The sequence below is a fragment of the Malaclemys terrapin genome, chromosome 6 (assembly GCF_027887155.1).
Source record: "Malaclemys terrapin pileata isolate rMalTer1 chromosome 6, rMalTer1.hap1, whole genome shotgun sequence".
Classification (NCBI taxonomy): domain Eukaryota; kingdom Metazoa; phylum Chordata; order Testudines; family Emydidae; genus Malaclemys; species Malaclemys terrapin.
In genome coordinates this window covers 30,885,568-30,910,982 of record NC_071510.1, presented here as the reverse complement: position 1 = coordinate 30,910,982, position 25,415 = coordinate 30,885,568, and the positions used below count along the sequence as shown (strand labels likewise).

Sequence of the window (25,415 nt, the reverse complement as noted above, 5' to 3'; positions counted from 1 at the left end):
AGGTGCCAATTCAGCCCCATTGTGCCCAGCCCAGGTGTCGGGGAGTCATTAATTACCTACACTGTAGGGACTATGCTGACAGCAGAGCTGAGCGCTAAGGCTTGCCCTGGTGACCTCACAAAGGCACCCTGGGTGACCGGGTGGTTGTAATCCCCTGGACCTCACAGTGCTGTTTGGGGCTAGAGGAGAAGCAAGAGATTGAGGAGAGGCTTGAGAGCAGAGGTGGCCGGGAAGCTCGGGCGTGCGGCCGCAGGGAAGCGGACTAGCTGTGCTATGTAGTTCACTTAGTACCGTTCTCACCTGCTGCAGCGAATCCGGCTTCCGGCCGGGGCTAGCCCTGTCCCTGGCGCTTATAGGAACTTTCTCCGAAACACGCCCTTGGAGGGGCTGCTATTAAAGCGGCTCTTGGTCCCAGAGCTTCTGCTGGAGGGGGAGAGACAGCGGCTCTAGCTCCAGCCCGCCGCAAGGATGTCGCCTCCCGTGACTCCGCCCACCAAGAAGTGCATCTGCCAGCTGTGCTCCTGCGGGTATGTAAGAGAGCCGGCCGGACTGGCAGCTTCAGGGCAGGACCCTGCTGTGCTGCTGCCATAGGAGCCCGTGGGCATTTAGCCGCTCTTATCTAGGAGTAGTATCGTGTCCCCCCCCCCCCCCAAATCAGAGGGTTTCCAGGATGGATTTTGCTTAGATGTTAAATTCCCCTGAGGCACGTGTGACTGCAGCTGGTAGGTAGTGCCCCAGTTGCTAAGACTTCACGGGGGGATGAATAAAGGGAAGAGGGCGAGAGAGAGGAGTTTGAGTGGATTTAAATATTTTCTGAAATAGTCTTATTAAAATATACAGGGATGTAACCTTTCTGTGTTGTATCCATCTGCGACAGTATCACTCCATTATTTGTAGCTTGTTTTGTTTTCTATTTATTGTAAAATCTTCATTCTAACTGTTCATTATTTATTTCTAAACTTTCTTGTAGGTAATTGAAATGTGCCCCCAATAAGACAGCTTTAAATTTCTTGGCTAGAGCCATTCTGGGGGACTGGTATCATTGTTACAAGTCTTTGCTTTCCTGTAGTGAAAAACGATAGTGCTTCTAAATGTGTTTGTTCCACAGGGTATGCAGGGTGAGAACGGTAGAAATGGAGCAGACATCTAAAAATAACACTGTTCATTCCTCACTTTTTAAATTTCAGTTCTCTGGTGGCTACTTGTCCACCAGCAGTGGTCCAGAAATAACCAGATCTCCTTTTTCATAGGATCCATCCTCCCAAATCTGCAGAGGAAAGAATAAGATTATCAATCAAAATACTCTTTCTGGTTGCAGCTCAATTCCGATAGTCACCATAGATTTAAGACCATAAAACACATCTAATTTCCCCTCAAGGCAAAGGAGAGCTCTGAATAATAAATGAGGGAAATAAAAATACTATAGTTCATAAATTTATGTGAATGTTATCCTGAGATTATTCTATGTTTCAACTTGCTTGGGCTTGTTAGTGAAAAGAATTCTGCTAACACACTTTTGTATTTCAACTATGACAATAGATACATTTTTGCAAAATCTTTCTTTATTGTTCTTGCTTATGGTCTGTCTAATGTCTGTCAACAATTTAAATTATATTATGTTAATTATTTTTTTCATTTTATATTTATATTGTGGTAGAAACTAAAAGGTCACAACCAGGTTGGGCCCCATTGTGCTAGGCCAGGGATCGGCAACCTTTCAGAAGTGGTGTGCCAAGTCTTCATTTATTCATGCTGATTTAAGGTTTTGAGTGCCGGTAATACATTTTAACCTTTTTAGAAGGTCTCTTTCTATAAGTCTATAATATATAACTAAACTATTGTTGTATGTAAAGTAAATAAGGTTTTTAAAATGTTTAAGAAACTTTATTTAAAATTAAATTGAAATGCAGAGCCCCCCCGGACTGGTGGCCAGGACCCGGGCAGTGTGAGTGCCACTGAAAATCAGCTTGTGTGCTGCCTTTGGCATGCATGCCATAGGTTGCCTACCCCGTGCCAGGTGCTGTACAAACATAATAAATGACCATCTCTGTTCTTAAGAATATAAAATCTAATATAATTGTATTAATCTAATCTACCTGTCCAAGTACTTGTATCAAACTCTTTGTAATATATGAGCATCTCTGTGTTCATTCCTTTCATCTTTCTAGCTCTTTTTTTTTTTTTAATTTTATTATATATTTTTTTATCTATGTTGATAACTCCACATTTGGCTCTGTCTGGGAAATGTAACTGATACTTCAAGCAATGGTGTAGCTCTCAGACTGACATTGTACTTTGGATGTGGTGACGGAGCTAAGTTTCTAGCTTTACGGACTGGATCCACCAAGATGTTGTGCATTTTGTCCCCAACAGAGCGAAGTACTTGAGCACACAGTTATCTTCATGCGTGTGAGTAATTTCATTGAAGTCAATGGAACTACTCACATGCTTTAAGTTAAGCATATTGGGTGTCTTGCTGGATTTGGGCCTATTTTGGCAAAATCTGTGCCATGGTCTTTAGTACATTTATCTTTTGATGGCAATGAGCTAAGAGAGTTGAACATCCAAAAATGTTTCCACCTGGGTTGTGAAGCTCAGGTATGGGATTAAGGCTGTATATTTGGCTCTGAGGCCTGGTCCCCACTTAGTCCGGACTTCGGACTAAGGTACGCAAATTCAGCTACGTTAATAACGTAGCTGAATTCGAAGTACCTTAGTCCGAACTTACCGTGGTCCAGACGCGGCCGGAAGTCTCCCCCCGTCGACGCCGCGTACTCCTCTCGGCGAGCTGGAGTACCGGCGTCGACTGTGAGCACTTCCGGGATCGATCCGGGATCGATTTATCGCGTCTTAACCAGACACGATAAATCGATCCCAGAACATCGATGGCGTGCCGCCGGACCAGCCGGTAAGTGAAGACTAGGCCTGAGGGTGAAATGGCTGTTTACTTCTGGAACCCTTTTGCTGCTTGCTGACTTGTGGAGTTGTCAGTGCTGTAGGCAGCTACTTGCCCGCCCCTCAGTTTAATGAGGTGTGCAGCAATCTTGTTTTAGCTAAACTAATGTAAAGTGTTTTTATAATTATGCAAATTACTATTGGCATTTACCCAGTAATAAGCAATGGTCTCACTTACTGAGGATTGAGGTGACTTTTGTCCCTAATGGCCAATAAGAGTTTAAAAGTCAGTCTTGCTGTATCTTTTTCAGAATTAAAATTGAACCCGAAACAATGTACTCTGCTCCTCTTGGGCAAAAACTGCCTTATGTTGCTTAACTGAACAATTTAAAGAGGTGGCATGGGTAAGGCCCCAAAAGATTCTTGCCAAGATGTTGGATGGTGGATATAGATACACTGTTGCACACACCTTTGTGCATCTTACTCTGAAAATCAGACCTTTAGTGTCCAAAGCTATATCCCACTGCAGAACTGTCATGACTATGTCACAGCCCAGATTTGCCCACCTTTAGCATGCTGGTGTAAAAAGGACCATTTTATTTACCTCTCATAGTTTTCCCCAAACTTCAAAAAGCTGTTCTTACATTCCCTCCTCACCAAAGGGGATAAGCATTGTCACCAGAGGATGTTCCACAGTGCAGAGTATACATTGGTTTCAACCAACATTACTAAGCATTCACTTTCTCTAATATAACATCTGGTGTATAACAAAATACATCTGTCTATAATTTTAAGCAGGACAGCAGAGATCAAAATTTGTGATGTTTCTGTAGAATGTTCTATAAAAATGCTGCACTTCCAGTGCCAATATATTTTCCCATGCTTTATTCTGTGTTTAAAAATAAATAGCCTAGAGGATAACATGAGTGGGGTGAGGGTCCCAATTAGGGGCTTTTGAACATGCCTAGATTTACCCATCTGTCTTACCTGACTTTCAAACATACATTGGTCATAAAAAAAAAAAAGTACCCTCAAAAAGTAAGAGGGTGAAACATCCCCACTCTCAGAATAGGAATACCCATCCTCCTCTTCTAAGGAAGGGGATGGACTGGGCTCGATTTGGAGGGGGGGGGAGAACAGGACGACCATACTAATCTCCAGGTGACTTGCAAAGCATCCCCTGATTGACAGAAACATCTAATAATGGGGAATCGGACTGCATGGAAATGGCCAAATCACTGTGTGCCATAGAGGTCGGCCCCAAGTGGTGCTGTGCCATAGGCTGACCTGGTAATAACAAAGCCCCTGCTGCCTGGAGATACTAATACTGGCAGTGGTCGCTCTGCTGCTGGAGGAGTCAGAGCTGCTATGTTAAAAGCAGCCACAGCAGCTGGCTCCAAATGCTAAAGGCACAGACAGTTGCTGCTCTGAGCATGCCTGGAGCAAGTCAGTGCTGCAGGGGTCCCTGTAACTGACCTGGATGTTGGAGGATGAGCACTCTCACAATGAGCTGGTGCAGACCGATAGCAGCAAACATGGACACCAGTGAAGTCTTCTGGGCTGCTGCCTCCCACTGAGACGAGGAGTGAGGGCTGCTTCTCTTCTTCCTGGAGACAGCAAGGGGTGAACCAACCCCTTTTCTTTCTGAGGAGGTCTTGTGAGGAGATCTTCCTCTGTGCTCCTCAGAGGAGTGATGCCTGTCACTACTCACAGCCACAGAGGCAGGAGCAGGCAGCACCCTGAAGATTAAAGCCATTGTTGGGACACTTCTCATAGAAGACTCTCAAAATTTAAATTTGGGGGGGGGGGGAGAGGAGGCAACATCACACCTGATCCCTTTGTACAGAACAAAAACTAACCCAGAAAAAGCTAAAACTTCCTAAAAGCGCCATACTAATCACTATGCTAAATACCTCATCTAAATCAGTAATTAACCATTTACAAAACTGTAATAAAATTTGCATTTGGAAAAAAGAGTGGACACTGCTACCTGGCTCCGTCTCACAGCCAGGAGTGGTTAAAAGGAACTGAGGGTCAGTTGATTGCTCTGCCCCCTTGCTACCCTCAAGGGCTCTATGTCATCAGGGGAGCAGATGCTACCAATGGGCACTGCTGGCTCTCCGGTGGTGCATGCACACCGGAAGTGGAACGCATGTAAACAAGTACTCAAAGCAGAAAAGGTGGCTACTGTGTCTTTAAGAATGATTATAAAGAGAACACAGAGTTGTATTCTGTCTTCATTCCTCATCCAGAACTTCCATGAATGCCAGTGGGATTTGTGCATGCAGTTTGAGGGAAGTATATGGCCCTTAAGGGAAACAAGTTATACATACTTCGGCACTGTCTTGTTACGGTACTCATCTGGACACAGGGAAGATATGATTTTTCTTTAACCACCAGGGGGAGTCAAAGGACATTTTTGAAGCTCTAAGACGCTATGTTCAATTTTGTTAGCACTTTCAGAGGGTAGGAAAGGAATCTCATTTGATCTAGTTCTAGTATAATGAGTGAATTGCTGGGATGTTGATCCCATTTGGCTTCCCCATATTTTCTAAAAATTGTAATGATGCTCAGCACTCATCTAACACGTTGTATCTGGGAATGCTACCCAAACATCTGCTAATGAATTATAAATAGTATTTATGACTGGTTTTAGATCTGGGGTATATCTTTTATTCCTTTAGGGGCAAACCCAGACCCCCCCCCCAGTGAGTTCATGAGATCTGAAAAAATGGTGGAATGGCACAGATTCTGTTGCCTGGAGCATGTGGGAGATGATGCTGGGGTTCTGTCAGGGTCTGTGTGCCATGGATCAGTGCTCCATGGATCAGTGCTCCATGTTGGTTCTCTGTGCAGTACCACAGTGAGGAGGGGGTTTGGGGGCGGGCGCATGGTCAGTGAGTTCACAGCTATGTGGATTGTGATGGGGCCCACACTGAATCAGGGCAGGGAGTAGAGAAATACTGGGCTAGGGAGGCATCGTCCCTCAATAAGTGGAAGGCTTGCTCTCTGTGGAGGAACCGTTTAAAAGAACACTGGTAGCCCAGGAGACGGGAGGAATTAGCAGAAAAAAGCAAGACTGATGCTGAGAGCTGTGCAGGGAGTGGCAATAACTTTGTGAAGGCTGCTCTAGCAGCAGGGACTTGGGTCCCTGCGCTATTCGGAGTCGAAGGCCCTGAGAGAGAGGGACCGACTGAATTGGATGCTAAGAAACTGAGGAGAGCCTACTAAGCCTGTGGCCATGTGCCAAACTGAGGCACTCCAGACTAGTAGGAAGTCACCTAGGGGAAACATAATTTTGAGCTGGACACTTTGAGAGACCCCTAAGGTCAGGGCCCAGTTCAGTGGGTGGGCCTGGGTCCCCCTACCTTGCTTTCCCCCATTGCCCCCAAGCTCCTTTGGTCCCTCAGAGCTTGGTTACTACAATCAGAGCACCAGGGGGTGAATAAGGCTGCAGCTGGGGTCCCCTCTGGATGCCTAGAGTGGCAGAAACAGTAAGGCCATGAGCTGACCACTAGGCCAGCTGGCCACCAGACCTTCCTTCTATGTGGATCCACTGGCAAAAATACCGCTTGTAAGGAGAGCTTAGGGACGAGCTGCTGTGGATCAGCCGGCTTGATGCTCTGTGACCTGAATGAAAAGTTCTGTTTTCCTTCTCCCTTGAGTATCTTGTGCAAAAACTATTTACTCCCATGGGCGCAACATTTGGCCCTTAATAATTACATTTGCCAAATTCAATAGAGTGAAGCCTTCTTATCTGGTCACTCAAAGGATGAACAAAACTCAAGGAGGTAATCTTCTAATAGACTGGAGCAGAATTTTGTTCACTACATTTGGGAATATGTTAAAGGGGTCTCCTAAGGCTGGAGGTTGCCTAACAATGACCCTCTGCTTTCACTGAATGCCTTACAGGGACAATGAGCCGAATTCATCTCTGGTGTAACCCTAGTGTGTTTTCACAAGGAGGAATCTGGCCAACACAACTAGCACTGCTTAACTGTACATGACAGTAAGTGGGAATTCTTGACCTGTTGGCTTAAATCCAGTGCGGTATGATAGTGTCTGATGCACCCTTCCCCAAGGGCAAGAATGCCCGAGATAGGATGGACTCAGTGGTATGATTGGATGTATTCTACCTCCCACTGCCATGATTATACTTCTGATAAAGACTAGCAAGCCCTGACGTCTTCATTTCAGTCTCCCACGGGGGCGGGTATTAGTATTCCTTCAGTAAAATGGATTTATTTCAAAAAGTATTTTAATTGTCTGCAAAGTATCGTTTTGTAGGTCTTCTCTTTTCATTTTAGAGGGGGAGTGAGCGTGAGTAGGATGATGGTCCTTCTGGGTATGTCTACGCAGTCATTAAAAACCCATGGCTGGCCCATGCCAGCTGACTTGGGCTCACGGGGCTCAAGTTAAGGGGCTGTTTAATTGCAGTGTAGGCATTTGGGCTGCAGCTCTGAGACCCTCCCACTGCCTTATACAGCCCCTTAACTCCTACCCTATGAGCCCCGAATTGGAGAAACTTTTTTTTCTTCCCACCCCTATAAGGAAGTCTGGATGTTAGTTGTCTTGCAATTTAACTTCACTCCTACCACTTGAGCATGAACTGAGATGCTTCTTTTAAGCCCCTGCACATCCACGTACCTACAGTGAGTGAACATTCTGGCCCCTCCCTGCTGCTGGTGCAGGAAGTGAAGGATGGAAGAAAGGTCCTGAGCTCAGACCCTTTGCGTGGCAGTATGTTCCCTGCCACTAAACCATCAATCCAGATGTTTCCATTCTTTTGTTTATTTTATTTTCTAAGCTGGGAAGGAATCCTGAGCAGTTGGATGGCTGTGTCAGTGTCATCTTCATGTTAATTGTTTGCTCTTGAGACTGTGTGCACCCAGTCTCAGCTGCCTTCTTCTATTGGGGAACTAACCTTTTTTGTCCTTTTTTCCTTTTCTATTTAAAAAAATAAATCCTTTTCACCTAGGAGGTGTATGTGTGCTTTGGTTAGGGGGCCCAATGGGATCCTTGTTTGCAGGCCTGAGTGCGTTTTTGGCTTGATAGATAAACCATGTCCTAAAGCTAGAGGCAATACTTGCCCCGAGGATGCTGCCGTTAGTTATGTAACCCTTCTGCCCATCTAAGTTGGCAGCAACAAGGGCCGGGTTCTGTATCTAGGGGTTCCGTTTCAATAACGCAATGCAAAACCGGCTCGACCCCCCACCCAGTGACCTGGGAAAATTACATACCACCCCCTGGGTGCCTCTAAGAGGCAATACTTCCCCTCTTGCAAGCACGGAGTCTGAGTGTAACAGAAAATGTTTAATAACATGAGGTAAACGACATCAGCATTAAATTGGAAAAACACCACAAACAGGATTCATAACACAAACCATGAGCAAAAAACCCACCCCAGCAAATTGGGCTGTGTCCTTTCCCTTTGGTTCTTGAATCCAGCAACCCAAAAATCACTCAGAGTCCCCAAAGTCCAACACCCCCAAAGTCTCTTGGGTCCAGCAACCACCAAAAGTCCAACAGACCCCGAAGTCTCTGTCTCTAGTCAGTGCAGCCCCAGAGTAAAAGGGGGGGGGGCACGCAGGGTGTTAAGGGGCACCTTACGTGATCCGAGGCCAGCTGGCCGTCTCTCCATGGGGTTCCGCCACAGTCTTCACCACAAGCCAGTCCACTTCCTGCCGTCCCACAAACTGCTCCGCTCTACAAGCTGCTCCGCTCCGCTCACCGACCTGTGAGCCGTTCCAGCCATCCCCACAAACAGCTCCGCTCGCCGTTCCTTGGACTGCTCCAACCGGCCCCACACCACTCACTGCTCCTCCAGTCGTCCCCACAAATTGCTCCACCAGCTGCTTAGCAATATAGCTTCAGGCTCTCCCCTCAGTTAACACAGCACTCAGTGATCTCAGCTCTTAATAACTTTAGCTCTTTTGTGATTTCAGCTCATAGTAGGGGAGCCCCAATGCTAGTGCACCATTGGCCCAAAGGGAATTCAGCTCAGCAGCCTGTAACTAAACTCCTAATAGAATTAAAGTTAGCTCTGATATTCAACAGTGGAGAGAGAAGGTGGTAAAATTGGTTTCAGACCCTCAGAAGGGTGCCCATACCATCAGGTACAAATGCCTATCCCCAGCCTCTCTCAATTCACTGGGTTTTGTAACCCATGCCCCTTGTCAAGCAAGTGCTACTTAGGTAATGGTGAAGGACTCTCTCAGTCCTTCTGTCATAAAACAGTTCCACTGGCCTTGATTCACAGAATCAGGGTAACAAAACTTTATTCTTCCTGCCCCAATAACAGAGAAAACTGGGGATCTCACACCAGCCAAAGTAACCACTTTGAGTTGCTGCTGTTTCATGCCAGGCGAGTGGGTGTGCCTATGCAAACAAGATCAGCCCCTGAAGTTCTTTTCCACACTCGCCATAATTCACCACCAGATGTCAGGGTAGAGCTCATCCTGACTCTGCTTACAGTTATAGAGAGAAATGAGCAACTCCAGGGCGGGTGCTGGTAGGGACAGGATTTTAAAGGGTCATGACACATTGCTGAGGAGGGAAGAATGTGAAACCTACGATCTCTGAAGAATTACTCTTGTATTTTGCATCAAAGCCAGGGACCGGAAGTATATTTTCTATCTCGGATACAACACTGAACAATTAACACCTGCAGGTGAATATGAAAAATGGTTAGTAAATTTAGCATTTATGGATCAAAAAATGAAGGGCAGTCACATGGGTAAATCATGCTGTGCAGGGAGGATGAAATTTGTGTGCATTACAATGAGTAACTTGCCTCAGGTGGCTTCCCCTTTTGACTTAGGTCGGCGTGGTGCTCATCCGCACAGACCGCACATCAAGAAAGATGGGCATACGTCGTCTGCATTTGCAGTTGGGCCAATGCCATAAAGCATGGGGAGAAGGTGTGATCAGAGGCTGGTTCAGCATGAAAGGCCTAGGAGTAAAGGCTCAGGAAGGTGTGTGTGTGTGGGGGGGAAATAGGTTCACTCATCTGTGTGTAGTATATCACTTGGGTGGAGTGCCACAGCTGTGCTGTGTGTGGCCTGGTGTGAGTTCTGCCTACCCAGCTGCAGTGCTTGTGTAAGTGCAGCTAGGATAACTGGGGACTATGCCTGGCACTGGCTGACACCTTGTTTTAAGAGTGCTGCTGCCTGCATTGCTTCCTTATGATCTGAAAGCCCCTTATGTACTGCAGCTCACTCGGCCGTGTGCTTTCATGATCACCCAGATGCTGTCCTCCTCCCTATGCCCTTCCCCCAGTCGCTCGTAAACTGCTCTACAATCCAAGTACCCTCAAATGTCAATGACTGACAGCATTTAGGAGTGATCTGGTTGTCTTGAGCCGGGGTTCATAACCTTGACGCCCCAGTCTGTGGGAAGCTGTTTAGCTGTCTGTGTCTGGAGCAATGTGTGTGGGCTCACAGCTGGGGAACTCCCTGTAATTGGCACAGAGCAGAGAGACACACACATCGCCCACAGTTAGTACATCTGTGTCTTTTTATTTTGGGTATATTAACACTTCTGCATAGCATTTCACATCTGGTGGTGCTTTTCCACGGTACTGACAGTGGTTTCTGATCATTTACACACAATCACACCAGCCGTCAATCTGGTTCATGATTGCCTTAATCACTGATTTACCTACTGTGTGGCTATTCAACCATCCCATCCAGCTGCACGCATTTCAGCAGTTAACATTACAGATGTCATGCCGTGATATCTGCGAGAAGCTGGGTTTGGGTTACATGTACAATGCCGCACACAGCCAGCGGCACCATAACACTATTGTGCAAATGATTTGTGTTTGTGGCAAGACGCTTACTGTGTGCAACACAACATTGCCTAGCCAATAGGCAATATTTATTTTATTTATAATTAAGCACTGACAAAGTGTTTGATTCTGTACAAGAGGCAAATAGACACAGTTCTTGTCCCAAACATCTTGTAGTCCAAAATATAGACAAAGATCTAACAAACAAACAACCTCCCCTAAACAACAACAACAAAAAACAACCCACGGCAAACAAAACAAACAAGCAAGCACACACCAAAAGAAACCCTGCTGGGTGACCCAGAGGATGGATGTATTTTTAAAAAGTGGAAATCAGGATGATCTAGTGTTTGTGGGTCTCATGGAAAATATTTGAATAAAGAGAGGGAAGGAACCTGGCACCCTGGACTGGAGAGGTTGTTTCAGGCATAAGGGACGGCACGAAGAGGAGAGGGGGAGAAAGAGACATAGGAAGAGGAGGGATTGGCATCACTGTTGAAGTGGGTGAAGTAGGACATAAGGGACAAGAGCATAGATGTATGCGGGAGCAATGCTGTGCAGAACATAGCCTTCAATGAGACATGGCACATAAGGGACAACTTACCTGGTACTTTGACATGGCCTGGAGCAGGATGTGCTGTAGCACTTACACCTCCATGGACACTCTTTCCACATTTCCCCCCCCTACCGGCTCTCGTATGTAATGCACAACCATGTTTAGGATCTAGGTCAGCTGTGGTAATGGAAAGAATGCTAAGAATGCTTGACAGTAACACATCAAGGGGTCTTGCTCTGATTTGCAGTATTGGGTGCTGTAGAATTCAGGTGAGGGCATAATCAATTTGTAGATCATGTATAAGATACCAATATGCATATTGCATTGCCTTCAGTTCAGGTATGTAATTCATTCTTTTCAAAGCCTAGACTGCAGGGGGGAAAAGGTGGTACCTTTCCAAACTTTGTCCACAAAATAAGCTCAACTCATTTAAATTGTCAAAACAAGACTCTATTCATAGTAGATCCTGCAGATGTTCAAAACATGATTGTGCAGCTCTGTGAGCTCAGCTGGGCTCCTTTGCTCCCTCGTAGTGGGGCTTGTATATGCCCAGGGCATTGCTAGGCTCCTTGAGCTTGGCTCTTTCTTGATTGGGGGGAAAAATTAATGATGGGTGTATTGTTCCATGCCCTCTGCAGATTCACATAGACCTCTCTGCATTGGTTACACTGCCTACACAGTTTTGAGACTTTCTTCACACACAGCTTTTTTCTGTCTTTAAAAGTTGAGATTCTGAAGAAGAAGATAGCAGCTTCAGAGAGGTGCTAGCAAGATACATTGGCATACACTGGCTGTTACTCAGTTGTTGTTGTTTTTTTAATGATATTGTAGCCAAAATTGTTGTCAGTGCGTGCTCAGCCCCTTTGCGTATCAGGCCATTTACACCTCTACCCCGATATAGGGTGACCAGATGTCCCAATTTTATAGGGACAGTCCCGATTTTGGGGTCTTTTTCTTATATAGGCTCCTATTACCCCCCACCCCCTGTCCCGATTTTTCACATTTGCTGTCTGGTCACCCTACCCCGATATAACGTGGCCCGATACAACATGAATTTGGATATAACGCGGTAAAGCAGCACTCCGGGGGTGGGGGGGGGGGAAGCGGGGCTGCGCACTCCGGCGGATCAAAGCAAGTTCAATATAACACGGTTTCACCTATAACGCAGTAAGGTTTTTTGTTTGGTTGGTTTTTTTTGGCTCCCGAGGACAGCGTTATATTGGGGTAGAGGTGTATTTAGATCTCTAGTAAGAATTTAGGAATCTAAATTCAGGCTTCCTTTTCCTTTTGGAAAATCTTGGCCTATAATGTTATGATGGCATTTTGGTACTTAATTCAGTTGTTGCAGTTAGTGAGGTATGAACAATCAAAGCCAATCAGACGACACTGTATATTTTGATCAGCCTAGCTTTGCATATTTAGGCATCTATAATAAAAAACACTTCTTTTTTTAACAAGCTGCACGTCACCACTCTGTCACTTGCAAGAGAATTCTTCCAATGCTGAACACCAAGTCCAAAAATATTGCTAATAATTCTTCTCCTGACATTCTCTTATACCAACTCCAGACATTCAGCGCAGTGATACACTGCCAGAAGCTGGAGACAGTCATGCTAGGATGCTGAGTGATTTCATTCCCCTGTGAAAGGGGAACTTTCCAGATTCCTCTTGCCAGTTCTTTCTCTCTCCTCTAGCAGACCTTGCCAGCTGGAGTGTGCAGTTTTTAATATTTATTTTTAGATTTTTCTTGAGCCGTGCATGGAGCATTTACTCTTTTGCAGTGAGAGTTGGTATGGAACAGGGGCACCAGAATGGGGTGGGAGGACCAGGGGCCAGGGCCCCCATCACTTTTTACCTGCCTTAAGGGCGAGGAGATGGAGAAGAATGAACAGGGGAAGGGGCAGGGTGGGGCCAAGTTCTGGCAACCAGTGCTCCCCTCCCCGCACTTCTAGGAAGCTTCCAGTACTCTTGGGATGGGAACCATGAGGCTGAGAAACCTGCTTAAAGTTTAGATAAGCATCTCAGTGTTCAGACTCTTCACCAATCTTTTTCTGAATTGGGATAAGTTGAAATTTCAAGACTTATTGAGGAACAGAAATTCTGATTTTTTTTTCCTGAAACATTGAAACAATCTTTTTTACAAATGTTTTTATGTCAAAACATTGTAATTCTATGTGGGTGTATATATAATATATTAACACTGAATTCAAAGTTAATTTTTAAACACTATCATTTTGGTTCAGCTTCGAAACTCAGAACAAAATGCAACCAGCAAGTTGAAATAAAACAAAGTTGAAATATTGCTGAAATTGACACATTCCACCAAACATTTCAGACAGTATTTTCCAACAGAAAACTGTTCTGTTGAAAATTTTTTTGAACAGCTTTAGTTATAAGAGGGCTTGGGACTCAGCTGTCTGACAGCTCAGATAACTGCTCTGAGATGCTTTTAGAGGCAGTTTTCAGGAGCTGTAGGTACTGGTACAGATTTCTGAGGCTGCTTAAGTCAGTTAGGAGTTTATGGCCCTCAATTCATTCTCCAGTTCCTTCCTTGGATCTTCTCTTTCTCTTTGATAAAGTCTGTGTTTGAATTTTTTCAGGAGATATCAAAGTATTGTATTTCCTATTCCTGGAGGTACCATAATATTCTTAACAGCCATGTGCTGTCACTTATGAGCGCCTCAGCTACAATGAGGGATCATTGAGAGGGGCACACCTAATCCATCACTACTTGACCTGCCAAAGTGCTGTGGTAGACAGTTCTTCATTTTGTACCTTTTGGTACTGTTTTGAGATTTAATTGACATTAATCAGTAATATCTTCCTGTGATCTGTAACAGAAACATGTATTTTAGCTTAAGTGTCTCATAGATAGCCCTCATAGAACTTACTTTTTGATCAATGAATTAAGTTCTAATTAGTTAATATTTGTAAAGTGTCTTGAGGTCCTAAATGATTTCAAATTATTATTATTTATTTGGTGTTCCGTTTGGAAATTTTAAGCATCTAAACTGATGTAGGAGAGCAAATTTCTCATCCCCATTTCTTATCTCCTCTCCCACTTCTACTGAGACGGAGAGCACTCATTTGGTTGGTTCTGCAGATGAGTAGCTGTTTGTTGGTTTCACATGCCCAAGTCAACTCTTGTCTCCTCTTGTAGAAGGGAATAATCTCTCACAGATTTCTAGCATCCCTGTGTATTCATTGTCTAGTAAGGAGGAACTATGCCCAACTGTCTAGACTAACACAAAGAATATAAAAGAAACAAGATTTCCTAGCTGGGAAAGTGAAATAATGGACCAGATCCTCAGCTATTGTAAATCAACAGAAACTCTACTGAAATCAATGGAACACCAATTTTCACCAGTTGAAGATTTGATCTGATTAATTTATACTTTAATTTTCTTAGCCTTGAGTAAAGATAGAATTGAAGAATCCACAGTAAATGGCAGAATATACTTTTGAAAAGTAGCTGGGCTGACTGATTTATTTGACTAATTGAGTACAGTAACTGGTACCTTTTATATTGAATCAGGTTTATAACTCTGAGCATTTCCACCCAAGTTACTTAGTTATGACCTCTTTAGAGATGTTGTATACAATAGGAAAATGAAAGCTATGAAAGGAGTCACAACTTCCCTGAGAAATCACTACTGGATGAAGGAGAGAATCATGCCTGGTTTGTGTCTCATGAGGCCTCTGGAGGGTGACCAGACAGCAAATGTGAAAAATTGGGACGGGGGTGGGGGGTAATAGGAGCCTATATAAGAAAAAGACCCAAAAATTGGGACTGTCCCTATAAATTCGGGACATCTGGTCACCCTAGGTCTCTGCTACAGCACCTCATATACTGTTTGGATACTGTAAAGTATGACACAATGACTAGAGAGTAGGACTATCTAGGTCTAGTCTCTAGACTATGGTTCAGTCACCATAAAGACCCATAGTCATTTTTAGCATTGTAACTGTGTTGGTCCCAGGATACGAGACAGACAAGGTAAGTGAGGCAATATCATTTATTGGACCAACTTTTGTTCCACCAACTGACGCTGGTCCAATAAACTATATTATCTCACCCACCTTGTGTCTCTCATAAAGTTTCATGCATTCTTTAGCATCCTGACTTCTTCTAACCAGAAGATGGCAGCATTCTACTAACCAACCATGTGCTGTAACTCCAGCCAGCGACTTTGTGTCATGCCTGTGTTATCCTTTGGCATATAAGAGAAGGAACAAATAATTCTAATCAGTCATATTTCTGTCACATAGTGTTGTTGTGTGATGGATGGATACGGTGTTAAATACATCGAGCTGAAGAGCTTGTCACAGCTCAACAGTTCACAGCAAGAAAGAGGAAATTGCAAAGAATCAGGTTTCAAAGAGTTCAGTAGGTTTAGAGATTTATAAATCTCTCTGCATCACATAGCTTTAAATGGCACAGACTTTTAAACATAGACTTACTCAATTCAGACACAAAAATGTGCATTGTGCAAACTGATAGAGGGACTGCCATTTACTATATGTATGTACAGTGACTAGCACAATGGGGTCCTCACATGGTAAAGGTCCCTAGGCACTTCACAAGACAATAAAGAAATAATATAAACAGATTCAAATGGTTTATTAGGCTCTTTGTGGCCAATCCTTAGACTGATTGATTGGTATTAAAAGGGGGGGAAAAGTTAAAATTCTTCTAAGACATATTTAATAGGTTTTTGAAGTCCAGAAGGGACCATTGGATCATCTATTCTGGCCTCCTGGCGAACCCAGGCTGTAGAATTTCACCCAGTAATTTCTGTATCAAGCCTAGAACTTTTGGTTAAGCTAGAAAGTCTTTTAAACTCTTGATTGAATGACCCCAAATGATGGGGAATCCACCACATCCCTTGATATGTTGTTCCAGTGGTTAGTTACCCTTGCTGGTAAAAATGTGTGCCAATTTCCACTTTGATTTTTGTCTAGCTTCAATTTCCAGTCACTGCATCTCAGACCTGTGTCTGTTAAAGAGCCCTCTGCTATTAGAAATCTCTGTGGATTACTTGTAGACTGTGCTCAAGTCCCCTCCCTAACCTTCTCGTAACCATTTCCTGTTGGCAATTTTGGAACCTTACTAACTTTTCAAATTACCTCAAGGGGGAGAGTTTCTAAAGCACCAAGGGATTTGGGCACCTAAACCCTACTGACTTTCAATTGGATGTGTTCCTAAAACACTTAGTTGCTTTAGAAAATCTCCCCTTTAGCCTGTATATCTATGGACATCAAAGGCAGACATAGGCCTATTCAGCCACACATTCATTCTTTTCATATCACATGAACCCACTTGATGTGCCAGCCAGAACAGCATGCATAGTCTGCTGTCCATACTCCCATCTGATTGGTGCCACTGGGCCTCAACAAAGCCAACATTCTCTAAGGGCCTGATCCAAAGCCCTTTGCAGTAATGGAAAGACTCCCTTTGATTTCAATAGGCTCTGGATCAGGCCCTAAGTGTCCCCTCCTGCTTTCTATTTGGAAAGCTCCACCATGTGGCCTCCTGATGCATGTAATAGGATCAAGAGAGGTTTCAGAGCTTCATAAAAGAGAAAGGTGTTCTAACAGCCCAAGCAGGGGTTACAAGAAGACAGTCATGGTCACTGGGTTTCCTGACTAGGGACATCCAGCCACAGTTGTGGGAGAGAGGCCCTGCACTTGTATTGGAGAGAACCTAGCCAAAGTTAGGGTCTGCTCTAGGCACTGTACATGTCATGGGACAGTAAGGAGTGTGGCACAAGGTTGAGTGTCACATGGAGCCATCATGTGGACCCTGTAGGCATCTAACAAGCAGTAGGCTAGAGAGAGAAACATGGAGACAAACTGAATAAGATCCTGAATCCAGCTTCATCCAGAATGTTGCTGTTTTATACTGGGTTTTTCCCAGCATAGGGAAAGGAATCAAAGGGGCTGAAAGGAATCAAGCACCCAACTCCCAAGGAATTTTGATGGGATCTGGGCTAGGGTGGCCAGTACTGGCATTCCGGTACTCCTTTACCAGAACTACAGGGAATGGCATGGGCACGCTTCCATGCATGGAGGATGCCGTTTTGAAGAGCACATGCCGTGTGTGAAGTCATGCTGGTGGGCTGGAGCAGCACACTCTTCAAAGTGGCATTCTTCCTGCATGAAACTGGACAAAATCACCTCTGATTTTTATAGCAATATTGGACTGGGACAAACCCCCATTAAAAAACAGAACTGCCTGGCTTAAAACCAGATGAATGGCCTGCCTAATCTGGGCACCTGACTCCATTAGACTCTTCTGAAAATCCTGGCTTTCATTGTTCCATAAAAGCATTTCACTGAAACCCGAGAGTCCCTGCTCCCTGAAGAATGCTATGACAGACCAAGAGCTAATAGAGCTGCTGCTTAAATCATATTGCATCGGTTATGTATTGCCTTTTAATTCTGGAAAATGTTTGCTTCCATGCTTGGAATTAATTTCCCTGGCAATAAACTTTATTTAGTTAAATACATTGTGTGTTCACTCTGAAACAAAGAGAGAAAATGAAGGCGAGAGGACTGGAGTTGATATTACATGTTACAGGAAGAATTCTTGTTTTAATGAAAAGCCTGTCTAAATATTGATTAAATAAAAGGTGACATTGAACAGTTTTTGCAGATACTGTGCAGTATCTCTGGTGGAAAATTGTCTCTGTGAGCCAAAAAGCAAAAGTTGTTGTTTTTCCCCTGCAGCCTTGAAGTAACCTTTATTGTACTAGCTGTTTTCCATATTAATCAACGCGGTATGTCAGTGTCTAGATACGTTATGGGTTGTCTCCTTTCTGTATGCTCAAAACAATTACAGATAATTTTGCTGTTGGCAAAATTTCCTCTGAAGAATGTAACCATCTGCATTTTGTTTTACTTCTCGTCTAAGAGAATCCAAAATATTATCAACCATCAGATTTCGGTTTGATAGAACCTTATATCAAGCCCTGGGATTGCAACGTGCGAGGCAAAGGCCCTAGTCCTGCAAGGTGATCCATACAAGCAGAAGCTCATGGAGTTCCACTGAGGTCATTGGGGTTCTACATGGGCACAGGAGTCTAGATCAGCTTGCAGGATTGGGCATCAACTCACTGACTGAGACAGAGTTGCTTGGTTAGCTATCTTGCATAAATGCACCAGACTAGCAATAGCATAAGCAGTGTTCATGGCGGCTGTTACTCCTTCCCATGAGTTGATATCTAACCTTCATCTTCAGTAGTGACATACCAGCAGCCATTTTTACAAAGCTATTTGGCCTAAAAAATCTACAGTCCTGAAACAAACAATGGGCCTGATTGAAATCCCTTGGAAATCCAGTCCTAAGGAAATCTTTCCAATGATTTCCATGGCTTCCTATGGAAAATGTGGTATGTGATCATGTAATTGAAGACTACCTCATAATGCATATATGCAATGGGGCTGAATTAAGGTGCCACTAACTTTTTTTGAATGCTTGACTCTGCAACTTTGATGTTCTTTTAATATAGTTTTTTTAAAAAATGTAATTATATGTATAATCCTGGGTGAAGTCCTTGAGAGAAGTATTATCTAAATCAACTTTCAGATCCATAAAGTGAATGCATCATTTGCAGTGATTACAGCTTCTGATGACTATTAGGGAAGAGGTTTAATTCATGATTTGCAATTAATTTAAGATTTGCACCTTCACCCCTAAGGGGAAAGGCTAGTGCACGAATCCCCTCACTACACAATGTATGTGTCTTTGTGTAATAAAGACCCACATTTTCAAAGAGCCTTCAAAAATGTACTTACCTAAAATGTGCCCATTCACCTGTTTGCACACTCAAAACCTGCAATTTCAATATTGGTGCACGTCATTATAAGATATTTGTGCACAGATGATTTTGTCCATCTTTATCTCCGAATTTTTCTCTTTTGGTTAGCCATACAAGCATGGGTATCACTTTATTGCTGTGCTCATGAAACTGTTTCATATAAATCAGGTGCTTTTGTGTCTTGTTTCTGAATGAAATAAGTTCAGACCTGACTGCCCTAATTCTCTTGTCTTCCTTTTCCCTTCAAATAGGTGACCCCTAGTTGTAGCAACTCTGATTTCTTTTTTCTCTCTCCTATTACGTCTTTGAATAACTGTTGTCTTTTGCCCTTTGTACAACAATATTCGCACAAAGAAACAACATGGGCATGGTAGGGCCAAATAACTGTTTTCTCAATAACATGCAAGGCCTATTTCTATATAAATACATGCACTGCAGTTCTGGCTTGTTTCTAGAACACAGTGGGCACCACTAGAGGGTTCACAAACTATTTAAAGGGATACTGTTGTTGTCTTCTGTACACAACAAGCTTAAAGGAAGGAACAAAACTACCTGGGTGCAATGAGGGCCTAGTAACCCTATTTACTAACTCTAGACAACATACAAGGCCTTCCTACCTATATACACTGCTGCTCTGGCAGGGTTCTCTGATGGCTTCTACCACACAAAAGAGAGGGAAGGCCCTAGAGGGCTCACAGACTATTTAAAGTGCTACCACCTAATTTCTATACCCTACAACTCTCAGAAAAGCTTGTTAATGTTTCCCAGCACATTCCAGGGCCCATATGCTGTGTGTAATTATTTGTGGCCTTGTCCATTACAATTTTTGTCTGCGTTACATGTGAAGAAGTCTATATCTATCAACAAAAAGGTATTTAGTCTATGCTGTGGAGCCAGTTTTGGGATCTCTATCGTAGCTGTGCAGAGTGCTGGGAAGTGGTTCAGGAATGTGTGTGTCAACAACGTCAATACATCTGTGGTTATATATACCCTCCTGCATGGCTGTGTTTAATTTTCCAGACTGATCTGCACTTTGCTGGAGAGATTTAATCATATGAGAAGCTATTATCCAGATTAGAGTAAAAGAAAAAGAGCAATTAAAATTCCACTCCTCTACATTGTGAAAGTAATTTGGAAAGCTGGCCAAATGCATAAAAATACCCGGTATGACAGATTAATATGACTTTGTTTACTTTTAAAGAAGTCATTCAACACCTATCGGGGTTCCCATAATTAATTTGGATGAACAAGCAAAGACTGGACCCAATCCTTCCTACTGAACTCAATGGGAGTGGCTTTGCTGGGAACAAGAACAGACCCAGTAGTGGTATGTAGAAAAAAGCTAGCTTAGGAATAACTTTATCAGCATTATAAAATATATTAAAATTGCTGTTAATAGAATGATCTGTCATATTGATCCAGAATTCTGAACACCCTCCCAAGATTTGTTCCTGGTATCTGTCTGAGAAGGCTACTTCCATGTCTATGATTTTATTTATTTTTATAGCATCCACATATGGCCAGGAACTCCTTGGGAAACACCCATCTCTCCCTCCCCAGAGAGTGTGCAATCTAAATATGCACCTGAGAGACCAGGGAGAGCAGAACCTTCCACAGGAATGGCTCTTCCCAAAGAGACCAAAGGCCCTAGTTACACTAATAGGATTATATAGCTATTCAGTTTAGGAAACCAAGATGATTTGGGTTTAATCTTATTGTTTATTATTTGTATTACCATAGTGCTTAGGAGCCTGGTGCCAATTTCTTATCTTTACGGAAGCCCTCCCTTAATCTCTCAATTCTAACACTTCCTGTTTTACAGTTCCATGCTATTAACTCTGGGCCCAATCAATCCCTCCTGCAGGAAGAGCCATGTGGGTCACTGGGGGCTCCCTCTGTGAGCTTTACAGACATTTCTCCCTTGTTGTTCTGCCTTGGGGGGCCTGAGGTTTGTCCCCAGTGGACAAGCCACAGGACCTGTCTGCAAACCTTATTGGTCCCTGGGCAGACCTCAGGGGATAAGAGAGGTCAGAACCTTCCACACAGAGGCTCTGTGCCTCTGTAGCAGTTTTGGCCCCCTGTGCCTCTGGTCTAACTCCTTGGCAGTGTGGATTCAATGGAGCTGCAACCCTGGGCCTTTGTGAAAGAGAGAAGCCCCAGTCACAGGCTGTATTACTTTCTGTCATAAGCTGGTGCTCAGGGCTGATAGGGGAATGACATATGTCTCACGCAGCTCTATTCTTGGCCAGCCCGCTCCTCCTCTGACCCATCCTTCCTATGCTGCCCATCTTCTCTCTTACATTGGTGGTAGCTGACCCCTCTTTCTGCCAAGACACGGAGAACTGTGTAGGGAGTGTCGCCTCTGCACTGGGATCTTGGGGCCACATCTTTGGACCATCACATGAATTATTTTTCTGCAGACAAACACAAAGCTTCAACGTCTACCTTTCTGCGGGCTGATTTCACCATGTAAATATGTGTCTGTACACCCTACTACCTCTGCTAATTTCTGTTTGGCACCTTCTGGGGCAATGCTTCCTTTTCTGAAGAATACAAAAAGAACCATGAATGTGTAAAACAATGAGAACATTGCATTGTGGTGGCGTTTGTATTACGGTGATTCTCCATTGCACTAGGCACTGTGCAAACACAGTGAGAGACAGTTCCTGCCCTGAAGAGTTTACCATCTAGATAGCCCAGACAACCAAAGGGAATGTAGGGGAAAGCGAGAGACAGAGCTGAAGTCTCTCAGCAGGTCACTGGCAGATCTAGGATTCCTATACTCTTTAGTGTCACCATGTTTTGTCAGCAGTGAGTATCTTGGGTCTGAATAGTTGGAATAGAGATTAGTGGAAACAGCAGCACTTTTTCTAGAGAGGTTTTTCCTATTTCTCATCAATTTGACACTGCAGCTGGTTTCCACAGGGTGGCAATATACACGTTAAAAAGCCAGTGATTTTCTGTAATTGCATTTGCCTATTTTCACGGCACCCATACAGCTTGGTGCATGGATTTTAAACGTCTTTCTTTATTTTAGAACATTTTCTAAACATTCGGGCCAAAATTTAATAGGAGTTCTGGATGCTCCTTGCCTCCATCAGACTGCTCTAATTTAGGTGTCTCAGTATGGATTTAGGTGCCTAACTTTAGAGACACATCCATGAACATTTTGGCCTCAGTTTACATTGATTATACTTTGTGCTACTGATAATTTATTACACACAAATACTGCTTTGGTCTTTAAAGTAGCACAGACTTCTACTTTTAACGTGATACGTGATAATTTGTAGATTTCATTCCTGGTGGAGAAACTGAAGGGAAAAAGAGAGAGAAAATAAACTAATTCCCACCCTTCCCCCAAGGATAACATTTTTACTCTAAATAAGCCCACTGCACCTTTTATTAGGGGAAGTAGTATAGTCTAGTGGTTAAAACACAGATTTAGGACTCAGGGATGGGGAAATGGAACTGGTAAAACACCAAATTATGTACCAGTTGTTAAAAGGGACACCCCGTCAAGTTAAAGTCCTTTTTAAAAAAAAGTCCTTTAACCCAATAGCACCTTAGTTATAAAAAATGGAATGATTCATTCCATCTAATTTACTTGTCACTGATGATGCTGATACCCTGCCAGAAGACAGATTCATAGATTTTTTTTTTTTTTTTTTTTTTAAGGCTAGAAGGGACCATTTTGATCATCTAGTCTGACCTCCTGTGTGGCACAGGCCATAGAACTTCCCCAAAGTAATTCCTACAGCAGTGATCTTTTAGAAAAACATCTAGTCTTGATTTAAAAATTGTCACTGACGGAGAATCCACCATGACCCTTGGTAAATAGTTCCAATGATTAATTACTCTCACTGTTAAAAATGTGTACCTTATTTCCAGTCTGAACTTGTCTACCTTCAACTTCCAGCCATTGTATTGTGTTATACCTTTCTCTGCTAGACTGAAGAGCCCATTGTTAAATATTTGTTCCCCATGTAGGTACTTCTAGACTGTGATTTCAAGTCACCCCTTAACCTTCTCTTTGTTAAACTAAATAGACTCAAGGAACTCAATCTATCACACTATAGGACATGTTTTCTAATCCTTTTTTAATCATCCTTGTGGCTTTTCTCTGAACTCTCTCCAATTTATCAACATCCTTCTTGAATTGTGGACACCAGAACTGGACACACTATTCCAGGAATGGTCACACCAATGCCAAATACAGAGATAAAATAACCTCTCTAATCCTACTAGAGATTCCTGTTTATGCATTTCAGGATCACATTAGCTCTTTTGGCCACGTCAGAGTGGGAGCTCATCCATGACAACCCCCAAATCTTTTTCTGAGTCAGTGCTTCCCAGGTGAGAGTCCCCCGTTCTGTAAGTATGGCCTACATTCTTTGTTCACAGATTATTCTGAATCTGTGACCTGTCCTCTTCATTATTTATCACTCCCCCACTGCAATCTTTATCAATGATTTTGTGTTTTCTTTCTTTATCTTTAAGGGCCAAGAACTGTTCCCTGTGGGACTGCACTGGAAACAGTCCTGCTTGATGACAATTCCCCATTTACAGTTACATTTTGAGACCTATCAGTTAGCCAGCTTTTAATCCATTTAATATATGCCATGTTAATTTTATATCCTTCTAGTTTTTTTAATTAGAATGTCATGCGGTACCAAGTTAAATGCCTTACAGAAGTCTAAATATATTACATCAACACAATTATCTTTATCAACCAAATTTGTAGTAATCAAAAAAAATATCAAGTTAGCTTGACTGGATCTATTTTCCATAAATCCATGTTGATTTGCGTTAATTACATTTCCTTCCTTTAGCTAATTATTAATTGAGTCCTATATCAGCCTCTCCTTTATGTTGCTCGGGTCCAATGTCAGGTTATAATTATGCAGGTCATCTAGTTTATCCTTTTTGAATATTGACACAGCATTATTTTATTACCTGTCTTCTGGAGCTTTCCCAGTGCTCCAAGACTTATTGAAAATCAACATTAATGGTCCAGTGAACTCCTCAGCCAGCTCTCTTAAAACTCTTGGATGCAAGTTATTTGGAGCTGCTGATTTTAAAATGTCCAACTTTAGTTGCTTCTGTTTAACATCCTCCAGAGGTAGTAGTTGAATGGAAAGAGTGTTATCACGAGACTGCATCACCTACTTCCCCGCTCCTCCCCCAAATACAGAACAGAACTATTTATTGAACACCTCTGCCTTTTTTCCATTATTGATGATTCTACCATTTCCATCTAGTAATGGACCAATACCACTGTCGGGGTTCTTCCCTCCCCCCCCGAATATATTTTAAAAACTCCTCCTTATTGTCCTTAACTCTGCTAGCCATAGGTTTCTCCTTGTCCCTATGCTTCCTTTATCAATTTTGTACATTTTTAACTTCTGATTTATATTCATTACTATATTTGTTACCTTTTTTTTTTTCCGTTTTTTTTACAACTGCCTTTACTTTCTCTCTAAAGCAGGTTGGTTTTTAAACCAGCACAGCCTTCTTCTTTGACCATAGCTTACTGGGCATCTTGTAAGGTGTTCTTAAATGATTCCCAATTATCATTCACATTTTTCTGATTAAATTCTTCCTCCTAGTTGATTTGGTTCATAATTGTTTTCAGCTTTGTGAAATTGGCCCTATTAAAGCACCAAGTATATATATTACTACTCTATTTATTCTGTTTGCACGTTTATTAATGTGATCAAGTCATGATCATTTGTACCTAAACTACCATCAACTTTTAGTTCTGTGATCAGTTCCTCTTTATCTGTTAGGACAGGCTCTAATATAGAATTTCCCCATGTTGGCTGCAACACTTTTTGAGTTAGGAAATTGTCATCTATAATATTTTGAAATTCCAAGACTGTTTTAGTACTGGTTGCATGAGGCCTCCAGCATGTGTCACTCAAATTGAGGTTCCTCATGATCTCGCTGTTTTTTTCTTACTCATAGATAGGCACATAAGGAAATGATCATCTGGTTCCCCAGGGTGATTTGGTGGTCTGTAGCAGACACCAATTAGTATCCCTCTTTGTGCTTTATTTGTTAAGACGTTTATCCATAAGCATTTAAGATCATTTTCTTCTGAATTATCAGTGACTCGGAAACAGGTAATACCATTTTTGACAGTGCCACTCCCCTCCCCTTTTGGTTCTTCCTAAATAGGTTATAACCATCGATTTTTAACATTCCGGTTGTGCAAATCATCTCACCAGGTTTCAGTAATACCAACAAGATTGAATTTTGCTCATAAATGAGCAATTCCAATTTTTCTTTGTTATACAGGCTCCTACCATTAATGTATAGGCAATTAAAGAATTTCTTCTCTTCATGTCCTTTGTTT

At 42.9% G+C, this 25,415-nt stretch overlaps 1 protein-coding gene across 1 annotated transcript in view; it reads left to right on the top strand.

The window, feature by feature from the left end:
* The first annotated feature begins 216 nt into the window (after nt 1-216).
* SAXO1 (stabilizer of axonemal microtubules 1) overlaps nt 217-25,415 on the top strand; it is a 73,042-nt gene continuing 47,843 nt past the window's right edge. The window contains exon 1 of the mRNA XM_054032528.1: nt 217-527. Coding sequence (XP_053888503.1) covers nt 469-527 — 59 coding nt within the window. The 5' untranslated portion in view covers nt 217-468. The remainder of the gene's footprint in view (nt 528-25,415) is intronic.